Source organism: Xyrauchen texanus, chromosome 28 (genome assembly GCF_025860055.1).
Source record: "Xyrauchen texanus isolate HMW12.3.18 chromosome 28, RBS_HiC_50CHRs, whole genome shotgun sequence".
Taxonomy (NCBI): domain Eukaryota; kingdom Metazoa; phylum Chordata; class Actinopteri; order Cypriniformes; family Catostomidae; genus Xyrauchen; species Xyrauchen texanus.
This window is the reverse complement of record NC_068303.1, coordinates 23,537,544-23,565,201: the sequence shown is the minus strand read 5'-3', so window position 1 is coordinate 23,565,201 and position 27,658 is coordinate 23,537,544. Positions and strand designations below refer to the sequence as shown.

The 27,658-nt window shown below is 40.0% G+C and overlaps 1 protein-coding gene across 1 annotated transcript in view; it reads left to right on the top strand.

Annotated features, from left to right (window-relative positions):
• Positions 1–341: 341 nt before the first annotated feature.
• LOC127622055 (vascular endothelial growth factor receptor 2-like) overlaps positions 342–27,658 on the top strand; it is a 42,308-nt gene continuing 14,991 nt past the window's right edge. Inside the window, exons 1-16 of the mRNA XM_052095966.1 lie at positions 342–601; positions 4,172–4,268; positions 4,494–4,708; positions 5,085–5,206; positions 8,817–8,985; positions 9,360–9,496; positions 10,662–10,854; positions 11,097–11,214; positions 11,512–11,684; positions 12,184–12,340; positions 15,197–15,308; positions 15,509–15,617; positions 16,214–16,558; positions 16,666–16,812; positions 17,611–17,742; positions 26,597–26,703. Coding sequence (XP_051951926.1) covers positions 538–601; positions 4,172–4,268; positions 4,494–4,708; positions 5,085–5,206; positions 8,817–8,985; positions 9,360–9,496; positions 10,662–10,854; positions 11,097–11,214; positions 11,512–11,684; positions 12,184–12,340; positions 15,197–15,308; positions 15,509–15,617; positions 16,214–16,558; positions 16,666–16,812; positions 17,611–17,742; positions 26,597–26,703 — 2,397 coding nt within the window. The 5' untranslated portion in view covers positions 342–537. The remainder of the gene's footprint in view (positions 602–4,171; positions 4,269–4,493; positions 4,709–5,084; positions 5,207–8,816; positions 8,986–9,359; positions 9,497–10,661; positions 10,855–11,096; positions 11,215–11,511; positions 11,685–12,183; positions 12,341–15,196; positions 15,309–15,508; positions 15,618–16,213; positions 16,559–16,665; positions 16,813–17,610; positions 17,743–26,596; positions 26,704–27,658) is intronic.

The following is a 27,658-nucleotide window of genomic DNA, read 5'->3' as shown; positions in this document are numbered from 1 at the left end:
ATTTTCACTTAAAGTAAATTAAGTTAATTGGTAAGTGCTTTTTGCATTGTTATAGCAACATCAGGAGTTTTCTAAGTGTAAATTAGACTGCTTGAGTATTCAGTGCCGGATCAAGTTTTGAAAAGTAATCGTTTACCCTGACAACACAATTTATTGAAGCAAAATTTAAATCGAAAATATTATTACTTTTTCTTGGTATTAGATTTAAATATATATTTTTTTTCATATAAATTTTATTAGCCTATAAATCAGTGTAAAGTGTGTAGCGCTCCTCCTTCATCCTCTCCTCTCCGTTAGTGCTTCCAGTCACGCCTCTCTCCAGCGCGAGTCCATCCGTGAGCGCGCAACAGGTTTCATCTGAGTCAAGGCAACGGAAGGATTTCTCATAGTTTGTTCATTCATCTCTGCAGATTGTAAAAATCTATCTTAATGAGCACAATTGTGCCGTATAAAGGTGATGAGGAGCTAAAGATTGTTTTTCCCTGAGCTTTTGAATTTTGGTTTCATGCCGGGACTGTGCAGCGTTACTGGCGGGCGATGGCAAAGACGTCTAATGTCCTTTCTCTCGTCGAATTACTTTTTATTATCAACTTGGCTATAGGTAGGAAATAAACTTCTGATTACATATGCAAATGTTAACATCGTCGTTCTCTTTCTCATCATTATAGGCAACTTACTGCAAATGTTTTAATAGTATCACACAGCTGGTCAACTGGTGATTAATCCTAATGTTGTCATTGCTGAGTTTCAACTTTTGCTTGTGTTATGCCATAAAATAGTTGTGAAAGTTGTGGATTTTGTCATTAGTGATTGTATGAGAAAATGCCTCTGGCTGGCTTCTACTCATGTTTTCTGTTGTTGTATATCTGTAGTATTTTGTAATGGGTAGACACTAAAAGTTGTTTATAGAAAGTAAAAAAAGCTACGTATTGTTGTTATTATTATAATTATAATTATTATTAGTAGTAGTAGTGTAAATAATTCATCATGTTATATTTAAACATGGTGTGTACAGCAATTTAGCTACTGTGTGGTTTAAGGACTGTGTTGTAAAAAGTTGTGAGCCCCATCAGTGTCCTGCACTTAAAAGGGTACAATGAAAACCCTAATAAGTTGACTAATGGCATCTCCAAAACTCATGTAATTAAGTTTCACAATTCACTTGTTGTTCATATAGAATTAACTTATCTATTTAAATTAAGGAAACTAGATGCAAGTAGACTTAATTCAGATGTGCTATTTAAATATAGTTATTTCTACTGTTTTTAATCATTTTATTGAATTGATTCAATTTTATATAAAAAATTGCATAGCTCAAATAAAGATCATAACTGATTCTAGGTAATTAAATAAACTTAATTCTCCAAAGAAATGCATATATACATACATTAAGAATTTAAAAAGCTTATACTGCACTTTAACTGGACATGCTCAAAGAGAATTAGGGTCAACAGGGTTCAACATGACCAGATGGGACACAGATCACACTAATGGAGACATCACAAGAAACAACTATTTTCAACATAGCAACATAAATAATACTACAAAATAGCTAAAAGCTCTATAAATTCTTAATTACAACCATTTAAATGCCCCCATAATTTCCATTTGACCAAGGAATATAATTAAATAATTCAAGCAGCAAGGGATTGTGGGTATCCCTAATAGCCTCAATTTTGTACTCAAAAGTTTGAGTTATTAACACTTAAAAAAATCCATAGACTTAAGATTTTAAGATAAATAAGTTCAATGAACTTAAATATTTGAATTATGAGCCCATAATCTGACATTTCAAGTAATACTTAATTAAGACAGCTTGATATGTCCAGTAATTACAACTTAAGGGAGTCACTTTTATCTCTTAATTTTGTATTGTCCCAATCTGTTCTATCACAGGAAAATGTAAACGTACACAATTTAAATATATAATTTCAAGATTTTAACATGGGGTCGACAGAGTAATATTGTTGCGCATTTAAAAAATTCTCCCATTCTTCCCTGGCCTTATATTGTAATTTATTCAGTTTGGTCTTATTCAACAGATACAATCAGGCCCTCACCACTATTATTTAAAAAGCTTTCAGCACCCAGTAATTCAAATGTTAAAACAAACAGTTGAATAAGTCAGTTTCCATGGACTGCATGTGTTTTAGCATGATTGTGAATGCATGTGTGTCCATCTGTGTGTATGTGTGTGTTCCCTGAGCAAGTTTCTCTGGAGCAGGAATCCCACCTCAAGCTTTGGACCGTGGAGCCATTTAGCCCGGCCCCAGCCCATCTGCCCTGGCTTCCTGTTTTGACACAGAAAGGCCACTGTCCAGCTCTTGCAGCTCCAATGGAAAAATATCCCAGGGTCCCACATCACACTGTTCCATGCCACAATGCACTGTCATGCTGTGCTTATTCCACACTTTTACATCCTTTACCATATCCAAAACCATATCAAAGGCCATGGAGCACAATTCATAGTCCCAACCTTGTTCTTTCCCTTCTGACTCTATTGAGTATGTGTATGCATGCTTATACACAGAGACAAGCAGTGGTTGAACTGTTAGTTTGAGTGACATGGCTGTAGGTTAAGCTTTAACCCTTAAAAGCTGGAAAAGAACAGCTGAAACATTTTATTTTTGACTGCCCATGCAAACACAAATTGTGGATTCCTTATCATGAACATTATCAAGTTGGACCAATTAGAAAAACAATGATGGTTGAGCTAAACAATTAAGAGTCTGTAACCACTATAGACAATGAGGGGGACATGTCCCCCAATAGTCTGGTTAGTTCAGTCCAAATGGGGTTTTCAAGGGTTTATTTATTATTATATTCTGTACCCCCAATCCTAAATAGTTAAATACTTGATTAGAGCTGTCTTTGCATATGTACTATGAGTGCTCTGTGTTCCATTGACTAGAAGTTGGTCTAACACCTCCAAATGCTTTTATTAGAATGAACAAACACATGTCTCAGATTTCAAATATAGTATGGGTTAGATTAAAGAGGGTTCCTTTGAGATAAAGCTGGAGAGAAAATTAAGTTTAGGATTAAATTAAATTAGCCTGCATGGGCATAATATTATCCATAAGGTTAGCTGTTCTAAGGATGGAACTTCAGTATTTAAGTGTTTAGTTTTATAGTGAAATGTAGTGATATCGATATAGTTTTCTTTTCATGTTTTTAGTTACCTAAAAACCTGTTGCACTTGTGTACACAGTAGTGTGACAATAAAGTGATTTGATTTGATTGATTTTGATACCTGTTTTTGAACAGGTTTAAATGGATTGTTCACCCAAAAATGAAAATTCTCTCATCATTTACTCACCATAATGCCATCCCAGATATGTATTACTTTCATTCTTCTGCTAAACACAAATTATTTTTTTAGAAGAATATCTACAATGCAAGTGAATGGTGGCCAAGGTCCAAATAGCACATAAAGGCCACATGAAAGTAATTCATAAGACTCCAGTGATTAAATCCATACCTTCTGAAGTGATATGATAGGTGTGGGTGTCCTTTTTTTACTATAAAAAAATCTTCTCCTGCCCAGTAATTGGTGGCATGAACAAATAATGCAAATCGCCAAAAACAAAAGAAGAAAGTGAAAGTGGAGAGTTATAGTAAAAAAATGACTTAAATATTTATCTGTTTCTAACCAAAACTATCATATCTCTTCTGAAGGTATGGATTAAACCACTGGATTTATATGGCCTTTAAATGCCTTTAAATTAACCTTCAAAGTTCTGTTCACCATTCACTTGCATAGTATGTACCCACAGATCTGAAATACTTAAAAAAAATCTTTGTTTGTGTTCAGGAGAAGAAAGAAAGTCAAACAGATCTGGGATGTCATGAGGGTGAGTAAAATTATGAGAGAATTTTTATTTTTACGTGAACTTTCTCTTTAAGTTGTTTTTATATAATTCAGGATATACAAAATAACTCTGGGAACATGAACCATCTGTTTCTCACTCATCAAGTTTATGTATATTTTGTACACAGTGCCCTGTTGCATCAGTACATGAAATCAGGGCATGGTGCATCTGAGATGAAGCCAGTTTAATAGCATATAAATATAATATTCAAAGTTAATACTAATTTAGATTTTAGCTGAGTTTTTAAGGTGAATATCATCTGCTTTTTTAAACACAGCCTTTATTTTTAATTTTTTCAGCAATAGAGCTTAGGTTCGTCCCTGATCCGCCAACCCTAAGCATCACTGAAAAGACTCTTAAAATCAGTGCTTCAGACACATTGGAGATCACTTGCAGGTAACATTTCTATATATAAATACAACAATTGTGGTTCTTTGTTTCTCTAAACATACTCTATTTGATGTTTTTTTTTTTTTTTTCATTTACGAGGGCAAAAGACACTGTCTTGGTTAACCATTTAGTTTCTAATAGTAAAATCAGAAAACAAAATATCATAATAGACATAAACAGTGAAAGTGTTGCAGTTCCCCCGACTGATAGTCTTGTCTGCCTGTGAGACAGAGGGCGCCAGATCCTGGATTGGTCAATACCTTACAACAGAACCCGTTTTGAAACCCGTCTCACCATATCCGACTGTAGTGGTGAAGGACTATTCTGCAGCACTTTAACCCTAACCAAGGCAGTAGCCAATGAGACGGGAGAGTACCGCTGCTTCTACAAAAACCTGCACATAGAGGATGGGAAGACTTCAAAATCAGTTTATGTCTTTGTACAAGGTATGTTTTTCATTAGTACTTATTGTTAATACATTGTATTACATGTTTGATAGATAGACAAGTTTTTGAAAATGAAATAGATGTATTAAGAGAGATTGGAAGAGAGAGTTGGAGTCTTCCTTTGTTATCCCTCAGGATAACCTCTTCACCTTTTCATTCTTCATGACCTCTTCATTCTGGCCTCCACATTTTACCTTCAACCATAATATTTAGCATAATCTGTAGACTCCTCACCTGTTTAGACAGACACAATAGGAAATTGCTGGTTGTTTTGAGATGTTAATGTAAGTGTTGTTTTATGATCTTGCACTCCACTCCATACCTATGTAACGTGCCTTGTTGTTGGTTAAATCTAAACATAACATGCCCATTGCAGATTACCGCACACCATTTGTCCGAATGACTCAAGTTTATGATGTGGTGTTCATTCGGAAGAGAGAACAGGTGGTCATTCCCTGTCTAGTATCCGTGGAGGACCTAAATGTTACACTTTACACAGTGAGTACATGTGCACACATTTTCTCCTACCGTAGATGTGCTGTTTTCTGTCACCACAAATGCACACACTCTCCCACCACTTTGAGGACAGATGTATTCACACATACATCAAACACAATACTAAATATGGGCTGGGTATACATTTTATTTACCCATACTGTTTATAACACACTAATTTGAATCTTAAAAGATCTCGCTTGATGAGTTCTCTTGACAGTGTTCATTTACTTGCTTTTGAAACAGAACGTTGGGGCAGGACAAATCATGGGGCCTTTTTTAAACGGCCAATTAGCTTTAGTTTATGTCACAGCCATGAACATACATGAATTGCTGCTTTCTATTGCTAGTCAGAAGTATACTGAAAAAAATGTGTTGATCCATTAATTCAATTGATGACATTGGTTCCACACAATGAAAATTAGTTTCTATTATCCATCCATCCATCCATCTTCAACCACTTATCCGAAGTCGGGTCGTGGGGGCAGCTGCTCCAGCAGGGGGCCCCAAAGTTCCCTATCCCGAGCCACATTAACCAGCTCTGACTGGGGGCCCCCGAGGCGTTCCCAGGCCAGTGTGGAGATGTAATCTCTCCACCTAATCCTGGGTCTTCCCCGAGGCCTCCTCCCAGCTGGACGTGCCTGAAGCACCTCCCTAGGGAGGCGGCCAGGGGGCATCCTTACCAGATGCCCAAACCACCTCAACTGACTCCTTTCGACGCAAAGGAGAAGCGACTGTACTCCGAGCTCCTCACGGATGACTGAGCTCCTCACCCTATCTCTAAGGGAGAAGCCCGCCACCCTTCTGAGGAAGCCCATTTCGGCCGCTTGTACTCGCGACCTAGTTCTTTCGGTCATGACCCAGCCTTCATGACCATAGGTGAGGGTAGGAACAAAAATTGACCGGTAGATCGAGAGCTTTGCCTTCCGGCTCAGCTCTCTTTTTGTAACAATGGTGCGATAGAGCACGTGCAATACCGCCCCCGCTGCCCCGATTCTCCGGCCAACCTCCCGATCCATTGTCCCCTCACTCGTGAACAAGACCCCGAGGTACTTGAACTCCTTCACTTGGGGCAAGAACTCCTTCCCTACCTGAAGTACGCACTCCATCGGTTTCCTGCTGAGAACCATGGCCTCAGATTTAGAGGTGCTAATCCTCATCCCAGCCGCTTCACACTCGACTGCCAAGCGATCCAGTGAGAGCTGAAGGTCATGGACCGATGATGACATGAAGACAACATCATCTGCAAAAAGCAGCGATGAGATCACCAGCCCACCGAACTGCACACCTTCCCCACCCCGACTATGCCTCGATATCCTGTCCATGAATATCACAAACAGGATTGTGACAAAGTGCAGCCTTGGCGGAGACCAACCCCCACATGGAATGAACTCGACTTTGTGCCGAGGACCCGGACACAGCTCTCGCTTTGGACGTACAGGGATTGGATCGCCCTAAGAAGGGACCCCCCCACCCCGTACTCCTGCAGCACCTCCCACAGTCTCTCCCGGGGGACTCGGTCATACGCCTTCTCCAGATCCACAAAACATATGTAGACTGGATGGGCATACTCCCAGTCCCCCTCCAGGATCCTTGCGAGAGTAAAGATCTGGTCCGTCGTTCCACGGCCAGGACGAAAACCGTATTGTTCCTCTTTAATCCGAGGTTCAACAACCCTCCTCTCCAGCACCTTGGAGTAAACTTTACCAGGGAGGCTGAGAAGTGTGATACCCCTGTAGTTGGCACACACTCTCTGATCCCCCTTTTTGAAGAGGGGAACCACTACCCCGTTCTGCCACTCCTTAGGCACTGTCCCAGATTTCACGCAATGTTGAAGAGGCGTGTCATCCATGACACCCCCTCCACATCCAAATCTTTCAGCATTTCTGGTCGTATCTCATCAATCCCTAGGGCTTTGCCACTGTGGAGTTGTTTGACTACCTCAGTGACCTCCCTCAGGGAAATAGAATCTGATCCCCCATCAGCCTCCGGCTCTGCCTCTAGCATAGAGGGCGTGTTGCTATTTAGGAGTTCTTCAAAGTGTTCCTTCCACCGCCCAGTAACCTCCTCGGTTGAGGTCAACAGCGTCCCATCTTTGCTGTATACAGCTTGGATGGTTCCCTGTTTCCCCCTCCTAAGGTGGTGGACGGTTTTCCAGAAGCACTTTGGTGTGGACCGAAAGTTCTTCTCCATGGCTTCTCTAGACTTTTCCCACACCCACTGCTTTGCCTCCCTCACGGCCGAGGCCGCAGCCCTTCGGGCCTGTCGGTACCTTGCAACTGCCTCCGGAGACCTCCGGGACATCAAATCCCGTAAGGCCTCTTTCTTCAGACGGACGGCTTCCCTGACCACCAGTGTCCACCACGGTGTTCGAGGGTTACCACCCCTTGCGGCACCTAAAACCTTGAGTCCGCAGCTCTCCACCGCGGCTTCAGCAATGGAAGCTTTGAACATTGCCCACTCCGGTTCAATGTCCCCAACCTCCGCAGGGATGCCTGAAAAGCTCCGCCGGAGGTGTGAGTTGAAGATCTCGCGGACAGGGACCTCCTCCAAACGTTCCCAGTTCAACCGCACTACTCGCTTGGGCTTCCCAGGTCTGTCCAGAGTCTTTCCCCACCCCCTGACCCAACTCACCACCAGATAGTGATCGGTTGACAGGTTTGATGAGCATTTGTTGAAAATCACTTGGAATTCACACAATATAATTATGATCCCATCTCAAACATAAATACATTAAGTTGATTTCAAGTGTACTGGTTTAGTATTTTCATTGGAGCTGCTTTCCTTTTTTTGCAGTAAAGTTGGTATAGGAGGGAGATCATTATATTGGACCAAATGAGCGAGTGCAGGATGAGTCATCACTAGTTTGGATTTGATATCCCAGAAAAGAAATACTGTATTTTTAATACTTACAGCATTTTTAATACATTTTAATTTTCTCAACTTTAAGGACAACATGGACATAGAGATGCCACTGTACTAATAGACATGGACCAAAAGCCACAAAACTTTAACATCGCAAAGGCCAATTAAAAATTTCCAGACATAATCTTCCATTCACTTTGTCTTCAGGTCAACCGTAAAGACAATGAAACCAACTTTTTCCAGCTTAGATACCACATTCTCTTACTATCATATGCAAGAGCTGTTGTTCAGGTTTGAAACAGTTATGTTCTAAAGTCCTTTAAACCAATATGATATCTTGTGTACCTATCATTCTCTGTATCAGGAAAGATTGGCATTAATCATAGCAACTACACAAATGTCAAAATTGCAACAATTGCACTTTATTATTTATATACTACTCAAGTGTTTTAGTGACACACTCATTAAGATGAATTATTAAGAAGTTTTAACCTTTTGCTTCGTGATACATTATTGGTAATATACTGTAAAAAGTGGTGACCTCCAACTGTTACCTTAAGGCGCAATTTCTATCTGATTTATAGGTGTTGTGTTGGTGTAACCTAATGTATTATCACTCATATATGCAAAATTATATTTTTGACTTGAACAAACCCAGTTCATTTAGATACCACATGAACACATTTTCTTGGTTAAAATGTATTTCAGTGTATCATAATAGTGTGTTTATGGTATTTGCCTTAAACAGAAGTATCCAGTTAAAGAACTAGCCACTGATGGGAAAGAGGTCATCTGGGATAGCAAGAGAGGCTTCATCCTCCCTAGTCATGTGGTCAGTTATGCTGGTGTGGTCTACTGTGAAACCATTATTCAAAACGAGACCTATCAGTCCTCAACTTACATTGTTACCATTGTAGGTAAGCCCGATTTTAGAACCCTGAATTGTAAATGAGGTACAATTGTATACTGTATACTTGTAAACATTTTTTTTTGTTTATTGTTGTATATCACAACATTTTCATTTGGGCAGGTGAATTATCTACAAAGTTTCATGAACACAAAATTGGATATGAACATGTGTTCTGCATCTGATTTAAACTTGTTGTTTATTTCAGCTTTGTGAACATGTTAGAAACCGATAAAAGATTTCTATTTTTGAATAGACGAGACTGCATGTTTCACAATAATTTGTTGAGACTATGGAATACTCTGGTGTGAGATCAGCTGCCCTGGTCTCAAGAGAACAATGCTCCTCCCGGCACATCCCTTACACCCCTTCCCTCTTCCGCAGGATACAAGATCTATAACCTCACCCTGAGTCCAGCTTATGAGAGGCTGACGGTGGGGGAGAGGCTAGTGCTCAACTGCACTGCTCAAACAGAACTCAATGTGGGAATCGACTTTCAGTGGACCTTTCCTCATGAGAAGGTCAATAATTTACAATCTCAAGCCAGTCACTTGTGTGATTGTTGATATTTGCCTATTTAGTTATGCTCACATTTATGTTGGCCTTGAGGCACTTAAAGGCATAGTTCATCTAAAAGAAAAATTTCTCTTCATTTACTCACTTTCATGCCATCCCAGATGTGTATGACTTTCTTTCATCTGCAGAACACAAACAAAGATTTTTAAAAGAATGTTTCAGCTCTGTAGGTCCATACAATGCAGGTAAATGGTGACCAGAATTTCTAGCTCCAAAAATCACAACAAGGCAGCATAAAAGTAATCCATACGACTCATGTATGTATTCTGAACACTTTGGGTGAGAAAGTGAAAGTGGTGATTTATATAATTAAATAATACATATTATTATATAACAATAATTAAATATTGATCTGTTTCTCATCCTCAATTATCATATCGCTTATGAAGATATGGATTAAACCAGTGGAGTCATATGGATTACATTTATCCTGCCTTTATATGACTTTTGGAGCTTTAAAGGTCTGGTCACCATTCACTTGCATTATATGGACCTACAGATCCGATATATTCTTCTGAAAATCTTTGTGTGTTCCGCAGAAGTAAAAAGTCATACACATCTGGGATGACATGAAGGTGAGTAAATGATGAGAGAATTTTCAATTTTGGGTGAACTATCCCTTTCACTTCAATTAATAAAATACATTAAATTAGATTCAATTCAATTTAGATGTTTAGGTTTTCAGCAGAATACAAATTATTTACACAAATTATGACAAAGGTTTACCCTACCCCACCCAACCTGGGCAATGCAAAATAAAGTACAATTGTTGCCTTAAAGACCTATTTCTACTTGATTTAACCCTAAGAAATTACATTTGTCGATGTAACCTGATGTATTCAGTTTGATTCAGTCATATTAAATTATTCTTTTGACTTGAATAAAACCAATTGAGAAAGATATTAACACATTAAGTACATTTTTAGGTCATCGGATGTTTTTTTAATTGTAATTAAAAAAAATGTAGACTTGAGTTGTATTTGATCACACAGAATTGTATCAGAATCAGAATGCATTCCCTTTTATTAAAACACTGTCACCATGATTTGGTTGAATTGCAATAACATCATGCAATACAGTGACTTTCAAACCTACTCTCTCCGCTTTCAGAGAAGTGTGAACAGCTCAACACCACGGTCACGTTATGACATCAAATCCAACAAGAAGAAGCTGCGGAGCTATTTGGAACTGTCCAATACCCTCATTGTACAGAATGTGACCATAAATGACACAGGAGAGTATAAATGCATAGCCTCCAGTGGTCAGATGCAGATGACCGCCCGTGCCTCCCTAATTGTCTATGGTAGGACCCTGATCTCAAAGCAATTTCTTTGTAGTGGGTTGTCTCGTGGCCAGTAAAGCATATGGTAGCATAAAGGTCATAGTGATAATAACTGTGCATAACTCTCAGCTCTTGAATTCTCAATGAACTCAAATGGCACATGACGTTCCAATACATTTTTAGTACTTAATTGTTTTTTTGTATATTTTTTGCATTAATTTAATAGCCTGCACATGCATCGTTTGTTTATTTTGATATTTCAGAGAAGCCATTTATAGCACTGAATGATCAGATGTTGCAGACTGTAGAGGCAATTGTTGGCCAGGAAGAGGCAAAAATCCTTGTTAAATATTATGCCTATCCAGAGCCCTCTGTCAAGTGGTAAGTGGTTAGTGAAAATAGTGTAATTTTACGTAAGAGGTGAAGTATGTTGGGTGCATGGTGTATACTAAGTCAATATATACAGCATGCACTACATCCCCTCCATTAAAAAGCATTTATAACAGCTTCATTAACACTTTATATCAGGGTTTTTTCACTTTTGAAAATCTCTATTAACTCTCTGTAAGTCCACTGCATTGATTCTCAGTGTTTTATGCATTTTTCATGCTGTATGTCAGTGTTTAAATGTATTGTCTCATTAAAGAATGGATTAGAAATTTACTTTTGTCCATGCAGGTATAAGAATGACCAGTCAATATCCTGGAAAGATGAGTACAGGATGAAACGTGCCAGAGGATCTCTCACCATATATGGTGTAACAGAGAAGGATGCTGGGAATTACACTGTTATAATGACAAATAAATTCACCAAAGAGGAGCAGAGACGAACATTTCAACTGTTGGTTAATGGTAGTTTAATCTTCTCTTCTTTTAATTTTTCTTCTCTTCTGTGCTCTGCTCTTCTCTTAATTTCTCTTTTCTTCTTTTAATTTCTCTTATTCTCTTCTCTTCTTTAAAATTTTCTTCTCTTCTATGCTCTGCTCTTCTCTTAATTTCTCTTCTCTTCTTTTAATTTCTCTTATTTTCTTCTCTTCTTTTAATTTTTCTTCTCTTCTCTGCCTTCTCTTGATTTCTCTTCTCTTTTCTTTTTAATTTCTCTTCTCTTTTTTATTTCTCGTCTTTTAATTTATCTTCTCTTCTTTTAATTTCTCTTCTCTTCATATCTCTTCTCTTCTTTGAATTGTTCTTCTCTGCTCTTCACTTCTTTTAATTTATCTTCTCTTCTGTGCTCTTCCCTTCTCTGCCTTCTGTTGATTTCTCTTCTCTTTCTTTTAATTTGTCGTCTCTTATGTTCTCGTCTCTTCTCTTTTCTCTTCTGTTGATTTTGTGTGTGTGTTCATTTATACAGATCGTCCAAGGATATTTGAGAAGGAAGTACCTTTGGATCGAGATGTTCATATGTATGGCAGTAGCCCTACACTGAGATGCACTGCTGTCAGTGGATCCAGCCCTGTTACAATACAATGGCAGTGGATGCCCAGAGAGGACTGTCCCATCAGATTTCAGTAAGTGATAACACACATGAATTGGTGTTGCTGTGTTTTTGTTTGGCTTGTACCATGCCTAATACAATCACATTACATGTGGAGTTATACAAAACAATGCACATGTGATGCTAAAGTTTGATGGTATTGGTTTCTTGTGACCTGGGAGTAGGTAGTAGCCTACCTCAGTCCAAATAACAAGCTATGAGCGATCATTTGAACATGTAAAACTGTCAGCAGCTCACTATTCCTGCAAACTGAGATCCTGCCTCTCCTGTCTTCGCAAACAATTACATTGACATTAACAAGGACATGTCCCAGCCATGTTTTCTGTTTAATAGTAAATTATTATATATATAAAAAACTAAATATGTAACTTCTCTGGTTGTTACAACTAATATGGAATGACACAGTGTATATGATGAAGCATTTCAGATCACAGCAAAAACAAGATTTCCCCATGGCTCCACAAATAGCTTGCTATTACGAAACAGTAGTAACCAAATTATTCTGCATTATTCTGCATGAGAAACATTTGTCACATGCATACTCCCTATATTCCATATTAATTTGTTTGCTACAATAAGCCGTTGGCAATAAAAATATTCCTTTATATACAATATTTGTACAGGGTAGTCAGTTATAAAATGCTGCTTTGTCATTGATGTTTGTCATTGCTGTGGTCTTTACATAGAAGACCAAGATGAGACTACATGTAGCCCTTTCCTTTGTTGATGTTAATGCATTTGTTGTGTGTAGTTACTGTACAAAAATATCAAAATATGATGTTGGCAAACAAATATTGTCATTTATAAATTATATACATTTCTGACATTTTAAAAACAAGTGACATCCTGCCCTGATAAAAATTTGACATGCCTCTACCGGAAAAATACCTTTGTCCTATAAACCTTTCGGTAAAAATCTACCATCATAATATAGTTGACTCTTGCCTTAATGTATGATATTGTGTTTTGATTATGTTCACCTGTTTGCCCAACAACTATAACAAAAATATGATGATAGTGAAAATTTGCTCTGAGGGTAGAATACAATTTTTAAAAGTAAGGATTTTGAACAATGTGTTTGAAACCAACAGACAAAACCTGAAAAAATGAAAACACACATTGGACTTTTGACTTATTGTTATTGAGATTTAGTCTCTGTGAAAACTTCCCCATGTGTCAACTAGCCCCAGTTTCCCTATTTGTGTGGCATTTGTATTTAGTCCATTCCATCATTAATGAGAAGACATCAGCATTTCAGTAGCAATTTATTTCTGCTTTGCAAGCATATTCCACAGTGTAATTCATTGGCATATATTGCTCTAATTGGGCATTCATCATGAAAGAACTGCTGTAATTTGGCCAACAAGTATGATTTGGGTTTTTCCATTATGCTAAGAAATGAGCACCAGTGAGGTTTATTTGACTTCTGAGTTTGATTTGCAGACTGCATTCACAGAACAGTTCTTCCAAGGATGTTGCGATCATGTCATGAGTGTTTATGTCCAGCCATCACGCAAGCCTTATCTTCAGAGTGCACCCTCATCTACTTCCTTAGCTCTCATCACAACTTCTTGTTGTTCTAAAAACAGAAGCATTCAAATCCTCTGTCCTTGATCAAACGAAAAAATAACACAGTGTATCACTACACCTCACTAACAAGGCCCTGGCACCTTTCACTTGAGTTTTTATGTGTCCTATTTTTGTGTTTTCCCTTTTTCATATTTTTTTCCCCCTTTTCCTCTCTCTGTCTTGTCTCCCATGGTTGACCTAAATGAGGCACTGATGTCTAACTTAACAGTGGTAGAAATAGAACCATCTGAAATGAAATCATTCCCTTTTGAGATATGTACAGTATCTGCCTGTACCTGTAAAATATAGCCAATATCACTGATTTTGCATCACCAATATTTTACATCGGACATCAAGTGGTGACCCAGTACCAAAAGTTTACAAAAATTAACCAAATATGACCTATATCCTATACAATTATATGGTTAGTTGCATTTTATTATTTACATCTGTCAGAACAGACCTGTTGCCCATTTTTGGATCGTGAGTCATGACCCACCAGAACCACTGTTAAATATTTTTTACACCTTTAGATTTTGTACTTGCATGGGTTAAAATTTTATGTATCTATCATTTCGTAGTTTTAGTTCACCATTTACTCACCTTCATGCCATCACAGATGTGTATGACTTAATTTCTTCTTCAGAATACAAATGAAGATTTTTAGAAAAGTATCTCAGCTCTGTAGGTCCATACAATGCAAGTGAATAGTGATCAGAACTTTGAAGTTCCACAAATCATATAAAGACAGCATAAAAGTAATCCCTATGACTCCAGTGGTTAAATCTTCAGAAGAGATAAGATAGGTGTGGGTGAGAAACAGATAAATATTTAAGTCCCTTTTTACTATAAATATCCACTTTCACTTTAACATTCTGAAAGTGAAAGTAAAAATGGAGATTTAGTGTTAAAAAAAAAAAAAAAGGATTTAAATATTTTTCTGTTTCTCACCCAAAGTGATTGCATCGCTCGAAGACATATAATAAACCACTGGGTTCTTATGGATTACTTATATGCTGCCTGTATTTGATTGTTGGAGCTTAAGAGTTTTGGCCACCATTCACTTGCAGTGAAAGGACCTACAGAGCTGAAATATATTCTTCTAAAAATCTACGTTTGTGTTCAGCAGAAGAAAGTCATGATGTAAATGATGAGAGAATTACAATTTTGTGGGTGAATTACCCTTTAAGATAATAATAATTACAATTAGTGTCTTTTCTTTGACTTTCAACATTTTTGATAACTTTTTGTGTGAAATGTGGTTGTTTATTGTCTGCAAGTTATTGTATGTTATTTACAGACCAAAGTCCGATCAGAATGTGGTGAAGTGTGATAAATGGAGGGAGATATTGAACAACACAGGAAAGAATCCCATCAGCAGCCCCATATCTGTCATTAAGCGATCTCTCAAGGTAAACATCCCCACTGACCCTCTGGACAGTAAAGCTCACACCTGTACTGTGCTGTGTTTAGCTTAGAGATCAAACAAAAGCTGTGTAGCAATTTCACATTTCTAATGACAAAAATATTAATAGTAAAACTGGTTGAAAATGTGGATATTCAAAATGATCCACTGCGTTTGGATGCAGAACCAATGTGTGTTCTCCCATAGACTATTAGCACACTGAAGATCCAGAAAGCAGTTGACCATGCTCTCTACAGGTGCATTGCCACCAATAAGATTGGAACGGATGAAAGAATCATCGTATTCCAAGTAACTCGTGAGTGCTTCAATGAAAAAACACTTTCCACTTAAAATACCAGTTGTTCTACATCAATGCAGCCTGCAAGAGTCTCTTATTTCTCTGCGTTAAAGGTGCACTGAGGTGACTTTGTCTTACACTGACACCTGGGGGTGTGGATGCAGCATCATTCAAATGCAATAGTTATCACTTATTTATGCCATTGTAGAAATTCACTATTCACAGTTAGCCATTATTAATTTAATCCAAAAGTGAAAGTGTCAAATAACAGGGTAGTAGTATTTGGCTGGTCTTGAAATACAAACATGGCAGCCCCCATGAGGGGACCCTCTCCATGTAGAATAAAACAGATTTTATAAAGTCTTCGTCTTATGTGAGTGCTCCTTCATTTATGCATATGTTTCAAATTGCAATTAATTTATTTCGGAGTAAAACTTTTTTTAATGAGGAAAAACTTAACGAGTGCACCTTTAATACCAGCTGAAACAGAGTTTAGGACTGTACATCCCAGCTGGGAAATACTCACTTAAACCATTGCAGCTAGTGCAAAATGATTTATCACTTTCTGCAAGACAGAACTTTCCGTTTTGACAGACTATGTTTCTTCTTCACAGGTTTCCTCAACCTGAGTGTTCTGCCGTCTAGCAGCCCTATTGAGGGAGAAGATGTTGTAATGCGCTGTGTAGCCGATCGGCTGTTGTACTCTAACTTGCGTTGGTATCGGGTAACAAACATAGCCAACCCTGATGCCCTTCCAGTGGCTGTGCCCTGCGATAGCCTGGCTCTGTCACATTTCCACCAGGCTAATGTCACCATATTAGGCATGCAGGGCACCAATGCAACACTAGACCTGCCCATACCAAACGCAACTTTGATGGACCAAGGTCTGTACGCCTGCCAAATAGAGAACGTAGACACCAGTGAGAGAACCTGCTTACTTCACAACCTTAGACTCCAAGGTCAGTGCCGCTTACACTTGAACACAGTTGAACACAGCACAGTGCACAGAATGCATTGCAACAATCATGTGTCAGTGTGAATGTAGCTTGTGAATCTCTTTCCGTAGTTCTTGAGTTGGCAAGAATTGTGACCAATCTGACTGACCAGAGAGTGAATGTAAGTGACTCTACCATGCTAGTGTGCGAGATTTCGGGTACACCAACGCCTACTGTTTTATGGACTAAAGACAACCAGACTGTTATAGAGGGATCAGGTGAGAGAAACGTATTCTGCAATAATTAAAGATATTGTTCACCCAAAAATCTAAATTAAATCCAATACCTATTGTATTGCTTTAGAAGACTTGGAATATGGTGCAGTAGTCACATGGGCTACTTTTATGATACTTTTGGGTGCTTTTCTAAACTTTAAAGTGAGGCACCATCCACTGACATTGTATTGAAAGGATGGCTTGCGGTATTCATTAAGATATCTCCTTTTGTGTTCAGCACAAGAAATAAATCTCTGAATGGTAACTATCATTGGATTGTTCTGCACTTTTGTTTATTGCTACGTTATAAGAAATCTAAATGTATTTTTTGTTATATTGAATATACAGTGTTCATGACATATAGGATGTAATTGTCTCTAACAGCGACAAGTTTTCTTATCCCTTTATTTTTTCAGAAAACGTTCCAAATGTAGAACATCTGCCTCAAATTTGGAGCTGGTAGTTTAGATCTGGGTTTCAATAGTGGAACAGGGTTCCCACAATTCATAGAAAACCTGGAAATATCAAGGAAATAATGTTCAGGCCTGCAAAAATCATGGAAATTTCTATTGAGAATATATATTTTTCTAGTTTTTGGTGGCAACAGTGGCAAAGTTCTCTTCATCCAGGGGATGCATGGGAGCTGAGATGGCCGAATGTTAAATGCGCCGTGCCACGAATTGCCGCTCCAGTCACCAAGGTCTCTGCCCAGGAAATTGGCAGGTCTATGGGTCTATCTGTGAAACCAGGAACGAGACAACATACAGTAACAATTATATTGGGATGCTTTTCTGTTGTCAGGTGTGATTCTGAAACAGTCAAATCGTATCTTGACCATCCAACGGGTGAAAAAAGAAGACAGTGGTCTGTACATATGTACAGCCTGTAACCAACTGGGCTGTGACTCTGATGATGCTCTTCTCACTGTGGACGGTGAGTCTGTTTTCAATCCTACCTATCTATCTATCTATCTATCTATCTATCTATCTATCTATCTATCTATCTATCTATCTATCTATCTATCTATCTATCTATCTGTCTATCTGTCTATCTGTCTATCCGTCTGTCTGTCTGTCTGTCTGTCTGTCTATCTGTCTATCTGTCTGTCTGAACAGAAACTTTAAAAAAATTTGTTCACACTTTTCAAAAGTCACAAATGCCCATTTTCTATTCATTTTGTGTGAATGCAGGTCTCAGGGAGAACAGTACTTGAATACATTTGTTTTTTGTGAAATGCCAAAACTTTAACCATCATAATAATCTGATTGGATAAATGCTGTTTCCAAAACGGCAGACATTTATTACAACAGCACTGGGATGCTTCACTGTTTGTATCACTCTGCTTGTCTTTGTTCATCGTGTTAAAAATAGTGTGTTGCTTGGTGACACACAAAGGTTGATTCTGCTTTGGCTTTGTTTGGAACTATTTAACGGCGCAAAAAAGACAAAATAGCTAACCATATTGTGTCTAAAATTAAAGTTGCTCCATATAAACTGTTGTATAACAGCATAAAAGAAAATAGAAACTATTTTACAACATGTATTTTTAAACCTGAATAATTTTTTATACAATATGTATTGTTAAGCCTGCTAAAGTTAACATGTTATCATACACTCACTGAGCATTTTATTAGGAACACCTGTACACCTACTTATTCATGCGATTATTTAATCAGCCAAATGTGTAGCAGAAGTGCTATGTTTAAAATCATGCGGATATGGGTCAGGAGCTTTAGTTAATGTACACCTCAACCATCAGAATGGGGAAGAAAATGTGATCTCAGTGATTTCGACCGTGGCATAATTGTTGGTGCAAGACAGGCTGTTTTGAGTATTTCTGTAACTGCTGATCTCCTGAGATTTTCACACACAACCGTTTCTAGAGTTTACTAAGGAAGGTGCCAAAAAAAAAAACATTCAGTGAGTGGCAGTTCTGCAGATGAAAATGCCTTACTAATGAGAGGGGTCAACGGAGAATTGCCAGACTGGTTTGAGCTGACAGAAAGGCTATGGCAACTCATATAACCACTCTGTACAATTGTATTGAGAAGAACTGTATCTCATAATGCACAACCTGTCAAACCTTGAGGCGGATGGGCTACAATAGCATAAGACCATGCTGGGCACTTTATTATCAGTATCAGAATGAGCTTTATTGTCAAGAGTTCTCACGTACACAAGGAATTTTTTTGGGGTGATAAAAAATAAATAAGTGCACACAGAACATTACAGTGAGACACAGAATATAAAACAAGGTAAGTTTATAAATAGACTTACAAATAATAGGACATATAAGAGAATGGCCTATGCAAATATGCAAGTGGTAATTCCCCCCATTGGCCCCTATCTACCATGGCATTGTATTAATCTCCATCCCTGAATTGGCTACATAACTATACTCTCTCCTCTCCACCAATAGCTGGTGTGTGGTGGGCGTTCTGGTGCACTATGGCTGCCGTTGCATCATCCAGGTGGATGCTGCACACTGGTGGTGGTTGAGGAGATTCCCCCTATACTATGTAAAGCGCTTTGAGTGCCTAGAAAAGTGCTATATAAATGCAAGGAATTATTATTATTATTATTAATAATATATGTGCAGGGTAGAGGGGAGGATGGAGTGCAGAGGGATTTCTCCTGAAGTCCACTATCATCTGTTTTGAGCATGTTCAGCTCAAGGCTTATGACCACACCAGACAGCAAGCTGATTAACCTCCCATCTGTATGTAGACTCATCACCATTGCGGATGAGTCCGATGACCGTGGTGTCATCTGCAAACTTCAGGAGCTTGACAATGGGATCTTTTGCAGTGCAGTCATTTGTGTACAGGGAGAAGAGCACTGGAGAGAGAATGCATCCCCGAGGAGCATCAGTGCTAATAGTGAGGGTCTCGGATGTGAGTTTCCCCAGTCTCACTAGCTGCTGCCTATCTGTCAGAAAACTGGTGATCAATCGACAGATTGGGGTGGGCACGGAGTGCTGGGTCAGTTTGTTTGAGAGAAGATCAGGCATGATGGTATTGAAGGCTGAACTGAAATCCACAAATTGGATGCTTGCATAAGTACCAGGTCTGTTGAGGTGTTGCAGGATATAATGCAGGATGTAATAATACTGACAGCATCATCCACAGACCTGTTTGCTCTGTAAGCAAACTGAAGGGAGTCCAGCAGTGGTCCAGTGGTGTCCTTCTGGTAGGTCAAAACCAGTCTCTCAAATGTCTTCATGACCACAGATGTGAGAGCGACTGGTCTGTAGTCATTAAGTCCTGTAATTTAGTTTTTTGGGGGGGAACTGGAATGATGGTTGAGCGTTTGGAGCAGCAGGGAACTTCACACTACTCCAGTGATCTATGGAAGATCTGTGTGAAGATGGTGACCAGTTGGTCAACGCTAACTTTCAGACAGGTAGATGAAATACCATCTGGGCCTGAAGCTTTCCTAGTCTTTTGTTTCCAAAAGACCCGGCACAAATCCTCCTCAGAGATCATAAGTGCAGATTGAGTAGCAAGAGTGTTGGTGTGTGTGTGAAGATCAGAGTGGGGGAGGGGTGTGAGACTGGGCTTTTCAAACCTGCAGTTATATACATTCAGTTCATCAGCCATTAGTTGACTCTCTACAGAGCAAGGGGGAGGTGTCTTGTACATGGTGATGCTTTTTAGGCCTTTCCACACAGCTGCAGGATCATTGGCTGAAAACTAGTTTTTCAGCTTTTCAGAGTAGCTTCTTTTTGCCACTCTGATTTCTCTGTGGTATTAAGAGCTGGGTTGTATCTTCCTTTGGTTGATGTGTTCCTGGCCTGGTTGTACAATGTTTTATCCCCACTTCTGTAAGCATCCTCTTTGGCACAACAAAGCTTTCTGAGTTTTTCTGTAAACCATGGTGAATGATAAAAATGTCCTAGTAGGCATGCACATATCCTCACAGAAACGAATATATGATGTCACAGCATCTGTGCAGCCTTAAAAACACACCAATCAGTTCAGTCAAAGCAGGCTTGTAGTTCCAGCTCTGTTTCATTGGTCCAACTCTTTACAGTCCTTACTACAGGCTTAGCTGATTTTAGTTTCTGCTTGTAGGTCGGGAGAAGATGAACCAGACAGTGATAAAAGAGTCCTAAAGCTGCACATGGGACAGAGAGATATGCATCCTTTACAGTGGTGTAGCAGTGATCCAGTATATTTCTGTCTCTGGTGGGGCTTGTGATGTGTGGTTTGTATTTTGGCAGTTCACGGGTGAGGTTAGCTTTATTCAAATCTCTCAGAATAAAAATAAGTGAGTCCGGGTGTTGTTTCTTTGTTTCTGTAATGTGATCAGCCAGCTGTTGCAATACTGCGCTCATGCATGCTTATAATAGGGCGGAACATTAACACTCACCAGAATAAACAAGGAAAATGGTGAGTAGAAAAGAATACAGTTGATGAAGAGTGCCTCTAAATTAGGACAGCATATCTTCATCAATGCTGTTACATCTGTACACCAACTTAAGTTGATGTAAATGCATTTTCCACTGCATCTCGTTTTCCTCGATAACTCCGCGATGCGATCTGCTCTGAAGAGCTGAAAGCCCGACAGATGTAACGCGCTGTCCGAGTTGGCTTCACTCAGCCAGGATTCTGTTAGAAAAGTCCTTATTTTTTTTATGAGAAGAAGCAGTTCATCCATTTTCTTGGTGAGGGAGGGGCATTCTCCAGATACATACTCGGCAGCGGAGTCCGAAAGCCACGTTGACGAAGCTTCACAAGAGCGCTGGCACACTTCCCTCACGCATGTCTTTTGGATCGCTTGTAGAGCACCACTGAGCCTCCAACTAAGATGTCTAATAAAACGTCTGAATATTCAAACACTGGCAAAAAATTATCAGTTATGCTCTGCTGAATATTCTGCAGTTCATCCCTGGTGAATCTGATTGGGAAAGAGTGACAAAAAACATGACAAACAAACAAATGTAACAAAAACGCTAGAGAGCTCCACACCGAAGCAGCCATGCGTGGCACCATCTTGAATAATCATTATTAAGACCATAGTTTTTCTAATAGTGTGTGTACGATAGGTTTAATGCAATAGAAAATAACGCATTTACAGAATTTGATATTCTGGTTGAAATTCAATAGATTTGATTTACAACCTAGTTGCTGACCTAGTTTTTTAAAGAAAGAAATTAAAACCCAAATCAGCATATAATGTTTTTTTAAAAAAAAAAAACAATTATATCCGTTTTGGTTTTAGTACAATGACATTATAAAAGCAAAGAATGTTTGTTTGGACATTTCTTTTTATAATATCATGCTTACTATTTTTCTCGATAATATTGCTTAAACATCACATATTGGCTACACCATTAAAGACCACACTTTTAGAGGAGGCATTTGATTTGTCTAAAAGTGTCATGGGTATGAGGTGTGCACTGTCTCCCAATGACTTTTATCCTGATTTGAGAAGAGATTTTTTTTTAAACAAGGCTCTGTTGCAAAAAATAGCTCTCTTTTTGTCTGTCAGGAAGGGGGCTCTGTTAGCACACATCCTTTAGGGGAGTGCTAAAAGAAAACAAAGCAAAATCTCAGAGCACAAATGAAGAGTTGGGTGACCCAACCCCTCTCTCTCTCTTTTCCTCATACAACATTTCTCAGATACTTGCATCTTCATATTCTTTCCCTTTTACCTCAAACACATCAGGAACAGAGAGAGAGAAAGAGAGCAGCGGCATGCAAATAAGTGCCATTCGTAAAAAGGGTGTACGTGACTTGTCTCTCGGCATCACTGTTTCTTCTTGTCATTGCAAGGCGACTGTCAGACGCTAGTCCCATTCACTAACAAGGGCTGCTAACAAGGAGCCCTGTACCCACGAGGAGAAAGAGAGTGTCAACCTGATCAATGGATAGATAGAAATTAAATCTAGTGATCCAGTGACCAGTTGTATGATCTAGTATAGATAAGAGAACTTACTTTTAGGTACGTTTTGAATCAATTATTGCTGGTTGATTTGTGTTGGTGTAAATTTTTCATGCATTTTTTTATTTGAAAAAATATCAGCTCAGCATACATTTACATTTATGCATTTGGCAGACGCTTTTATCCAAAGCGACTTACTAAGGGTGTGACGAGATCTCGTGATTTCTCGTCGAGGTGAAAAGTTGTCTCGAGAGTTGTTGTGATGTCAGCGTGATGAAGCGTGAGGGTGAACTTAGTATTGAAGATGTCCCTGCCACTTTTAAATCATTTGTGTGGCAACATTTTGGTTTTCCTGCGGAAATCAGAAACGGCGAAAGAGTGACAGACAAGACGAACACAATATGTAAACATTGTAAGAAAATAATGCCGTACACCGCGGCTAACACGAGCACTATGCAAAAACACATACAGAACCACCACAGCTCTCAACTAAAACTAGCTGACCATATCTTAGGTTGTTCTGTGTAGTTAATTTATCTCTTTTTCATGCTTGAAGAAAACATTTGTTTCTGTTTGTACTTGTAGTTTTGAGAGAGCAGTACTTTGATTATGGATACCACTTACTGTTTGCATTTAAAGTGTTATTTCTGTTATTTATATATTTATTTTATTTATACTGTTATATTTTTTATGTTCGATTTGTGGAAAGGAGTTAGATTTCTCATGTGAAATCGTACAGGGGATTTCACCCGCCACAGCAGGTAGTATCGGAGAGTGAGGACCGCCCACTTGATGGCCAGATACTCCTTTTCCACGGTGCTGTACTTGGTCTCCCTCAAGGAGAGCTTACGGCTGATGTACAGCACCGGGCACTCCTCTCCCTCCACCACCTGTGAGAGTACGGCCCCCAGCCCTCTGTCTGAAGCATCCGTCTGTAATAGAAAAGGGAGAGAGAAATTAGGTGCATGTAAAAGCGGCCCCCCACAAAGTGCAGCTTTAACCTGCGTGCCTAACCGATCAAGCAACTCATCAACGCTGGGCATCAGGTACGCATCAAATTTAGACACTGTGTTGACTTTTCTGTAATCCACACAGAACCATACCGACCTGTCGCTCTTAGGCACTAGAACAACCAGGCTGGACCAATCGCTGTGGGATTCCTCTATTACGCCCATATAGAGCATCGCATCTAATTCCCCCCGAACTATTTTCTTTTTGTGTTCGGGCAAACGAAAGGGACGGCTACGTACCACCACTCCCGGTTCGGTCTCGATGTGGTGCTGGATGAGGTTCATACGACCCGGTCGAGGGGAGAACACATCCACAAATTCTAGTTGCAACTTGGCAACCCCTGCGAGCTGATACGGTGAGAGGTGGTCCCCACAAGTGACCGGAGTGTTATGAATAGGCTTTGTGTTTACCTCCGGCCCCAGCTCCGCCCTCTCCGGAACTACCGTAGCCAACGTCACAGGGACCGCCTCCCTAAATAATTTTAGGAGGTTGAGGTGATATATTTGACGTGCGCCCCCTCTATCGGTTCGCTTTACCTCACAATCGAGTTCCCCGACTCGTCGTATGACCTGAAAGGGCCCTTGCCACTTCACGAGTAATTTGGAGCACGATGTTGGGAGTAATACGTGTACCTTTTCTCCCGGTGCAAATTCCCTTACCTGAGTACCCCTGTCATACAGTCGGCGCTGTCGTTCTTGAGCCTGGAGCAAATTCTCCTGTGTTAGTTGCCCTAGTGTGTGGAGTTTTGCTCTAAGATCAAGAACGCACTAAATTTCATTTTTGCTATGTGAAGGTCCCTCCTCCAAAGCTTCACGGATGACGTCAAGCACCCCACGCGGCCGCCGCCCATACAGCAGTTTGAACGGGGAGAAGCCGGTAGAGGCTTGCAGGACCTCTCGCCACCACCACATCCATGTAGGAGTGGTGGTGGCGTAGTGGCTAAAGCACAGGGCTGTTAATCAGAAGGTCACAGGTTCTAACCTCACGGCCACCACCATTGTGTCCTTGAGCAAGGCACTTAACTCCAGGTTGCTCCGGGGGGATTGTCCCTGTAATAATTGCACTGTAAGTTGCTTTAGATAAAAGCGTCTGCCAAATGCATAAATGTAAATGTAAATGTACTGCAAATAACAGGGGGTCGAGCCATTTATCCCAATTTCTATCATCATTGTGCAAACTTCCGAATCATGTTCTTAAGGGTTTTTATTAAATCGCTCCACCAGGCCATCCGTCTGCGGATGGTAAATGCTGGTGTGAATCGATTTAATACCCAATAATTCATAAAGCTCACAGAGTGTACGTGACATAAAGGTTGTGCCCTGGTCAGTGAGGATTTCTTTCGGAATCCCCACCCGGGAGATTATTTTGAAGAGTGCCTCCACAACACTACGTGCTGAGATGCTTCCTGGTATCGCGTTGCATAATCCACTAGGACTAATATAAAGCAATGCCCGCATGCTGACTGCTCTCATGGCCCGACAAGGTCCATGCCAATTCTCTCGAAGGGGACCTCGATCAGCGGGAGGGGGTGCAATGGCACTTTTGGGGTGGCCGGTGGATTTACCGGCTGGCATTCACGGCACGCCGCACACCACCTGCGGACATCGCCGCCAATGCCCGGCCAATAAAAACGGGCTATTAAGCGGTTCAGTGTCTTTCTTTCCCCTAGGTGACCTGCCATTGGATTATAATGAGCCGCCTGGAAAAGCATTTCCCGGCAGCTCCTCGGTATTAAGAGCTGGGTTGTATCTTCCTTTGTTTGGGTGTCCTGCGTCACTCTATACAACCGCTCGTTTATGATTGTAAAATAGGGATATGAAAGTGCGACATTCGGGAAGAGTTGTTGACCATCAATCACTCTCACTTGGTCAAAGGTGTGCCTGAGGGTTTCGTCTCGCGACTGCTCCAGAGGAAAATCCCCTTCGGGAAATCCCCTGAGGATGGGAGGGGCCGCAGCCTCTCACCCCCTCACGTCATCATGACATGGAGCCGACAAAGACGGCCCCGGCTCCGCCTCCCCCGCCAGAGCATCGCACGTATCACACCTCATCGCTTTTATGCAGGACCCATCCGCACACATTCTCTTCAATACATTTCTAAATTCAGGCCAATTAGTCTCCAAAATCAGCGAATGGGTGAGGCTGGAACTAACCGCGGCCTCCACTCTATGCTTTGTTCCCCTAAATTTAATCACAAGGGTCACCACAGGGTATTTGTGAATATCTCCATGCACACACTTCACCCTCACCACCTTAGCTGTGCCCAATGCCCTGGGTTGAACCAAGCATTGGTGGATCGTGGATTGATTACAACCAGCTTGATTGGGGGCAGCCTGCGGGGTGTTGGGGACATGGATCCTCGCAACCCCAACAGGCCGGCCCAGACGCTACGCCCGCAAGTTGTGCTTCGCCGGACAGTAGTGGAAGGAGCTTCGCCGCCCATTGTTCACGCGGCCAGCCCCAGATCTCCGCCGTCCTTTCGAAGAGATCCATAAAGGCCTCCTCATCATCTTCCGCCCCCATTTTCAGAAGCGTGGGGGGGGGGTGCAGCTGGGAGCAGGTGTTGTACCATTTGTAGCAGAAAAGTAATACATATAAAAGACATTACGATAATCCATTCCCATCATGTCTTCAACATAAATATGCAAGGATTGATATTCAATTATAATAAAATGTATTATAATATTTTGTTTTTATATTATCATATACTGACAATTAGCCTAAAATTAAGAGGCATTATTTTTGTGTCTCTGTTAAATTAGTGAAATGAGGGAATCATTTTTGGTTATTGTAATCATTATTGTCTATTATAGGGTATAAATATTTTTAAAGTGTCTTTCTGTGTTCAGTTCTCTTGTGATTTTTAACTGATCATGTGACCCATCCAACAGGTGCAGAAGAAAAGATGAATGTGGAATTGATCATGCCTATTGGTGCTGTGGTCATTGGCATGTTCCTCTGGCTCCTCATCGTCTTAGTCATTCGCAACAGGAAACTGGTAACATTCCATTCCATCTCTTTTTATTTCCCTGTCTCATAAACACACACAAATGCACACAATACTGCTCTCTGACTGATTAGAACTGACTAACCAGGCTTGGCATGTGCCATTTCTATTGTGCATGAAGCCCACATGCTGCTCTGGTGCGTCATGTAAGCCATCCATCCTAGGGCCCCAGTACCCACCATGCCCCAGCTGTAATTTTGACTTTGTATGTGGGGACTGAGTAGGTGCTAGAGGCATCCAGTAACTCATTAGTGGTTATCTTTATAATGAGGTTAGTTGATTGTGAGGGACTCAAGCATGACAAGGGTTGAGGTTTTTGGCTTGCTTTGTCACTCAGTCATGCTCTATCATTTGTCAAATTATTCAATTTCAATGTGATTTATCAGATTTTTAATATTTACATTTATGCACACAGTTAGAAATTGTGCTATTTGTATGATGTGTGAATATTTTTGAGTATAAAATGATCTGTGTTATAGTCTCAGCCATTCATTTCCTATGGTGTGTCAAATTTGATAAGAATAAGAATGTCATACTTTTTTTGCAAGCACGTAGACTCATCAAATCAAGTCCATTTGTTTGTGTGTGTGTGTGTGTGTGTGTGTGTGTGTGTGTGTGTGTGTGTGTGTGTGTGGAGAGAGTGTGTATTTATCACTTTGTGGGGACCAAATGTCCCCATAAGTATAGTAAAACTCAAAAATATTTACGTTGTGGGGACAATTTGTCGGTCCCCATGTGGAAAACAGCTTATAAATCATACTAAATTATGTTTTTTGAAAATATAAAAATGCAGAACGTTATGACAGAACGTTTTCTATGAGGGTTAGGTTTAGGGGTAGGGTTATGTTTAGGGGACAGAATATAACGTTTGTTCAGAATAAAAACCATTATATCTATGGAAAGTCCCCATAAAACATGGGAACCCAACATATCGAGGAAATGTCAC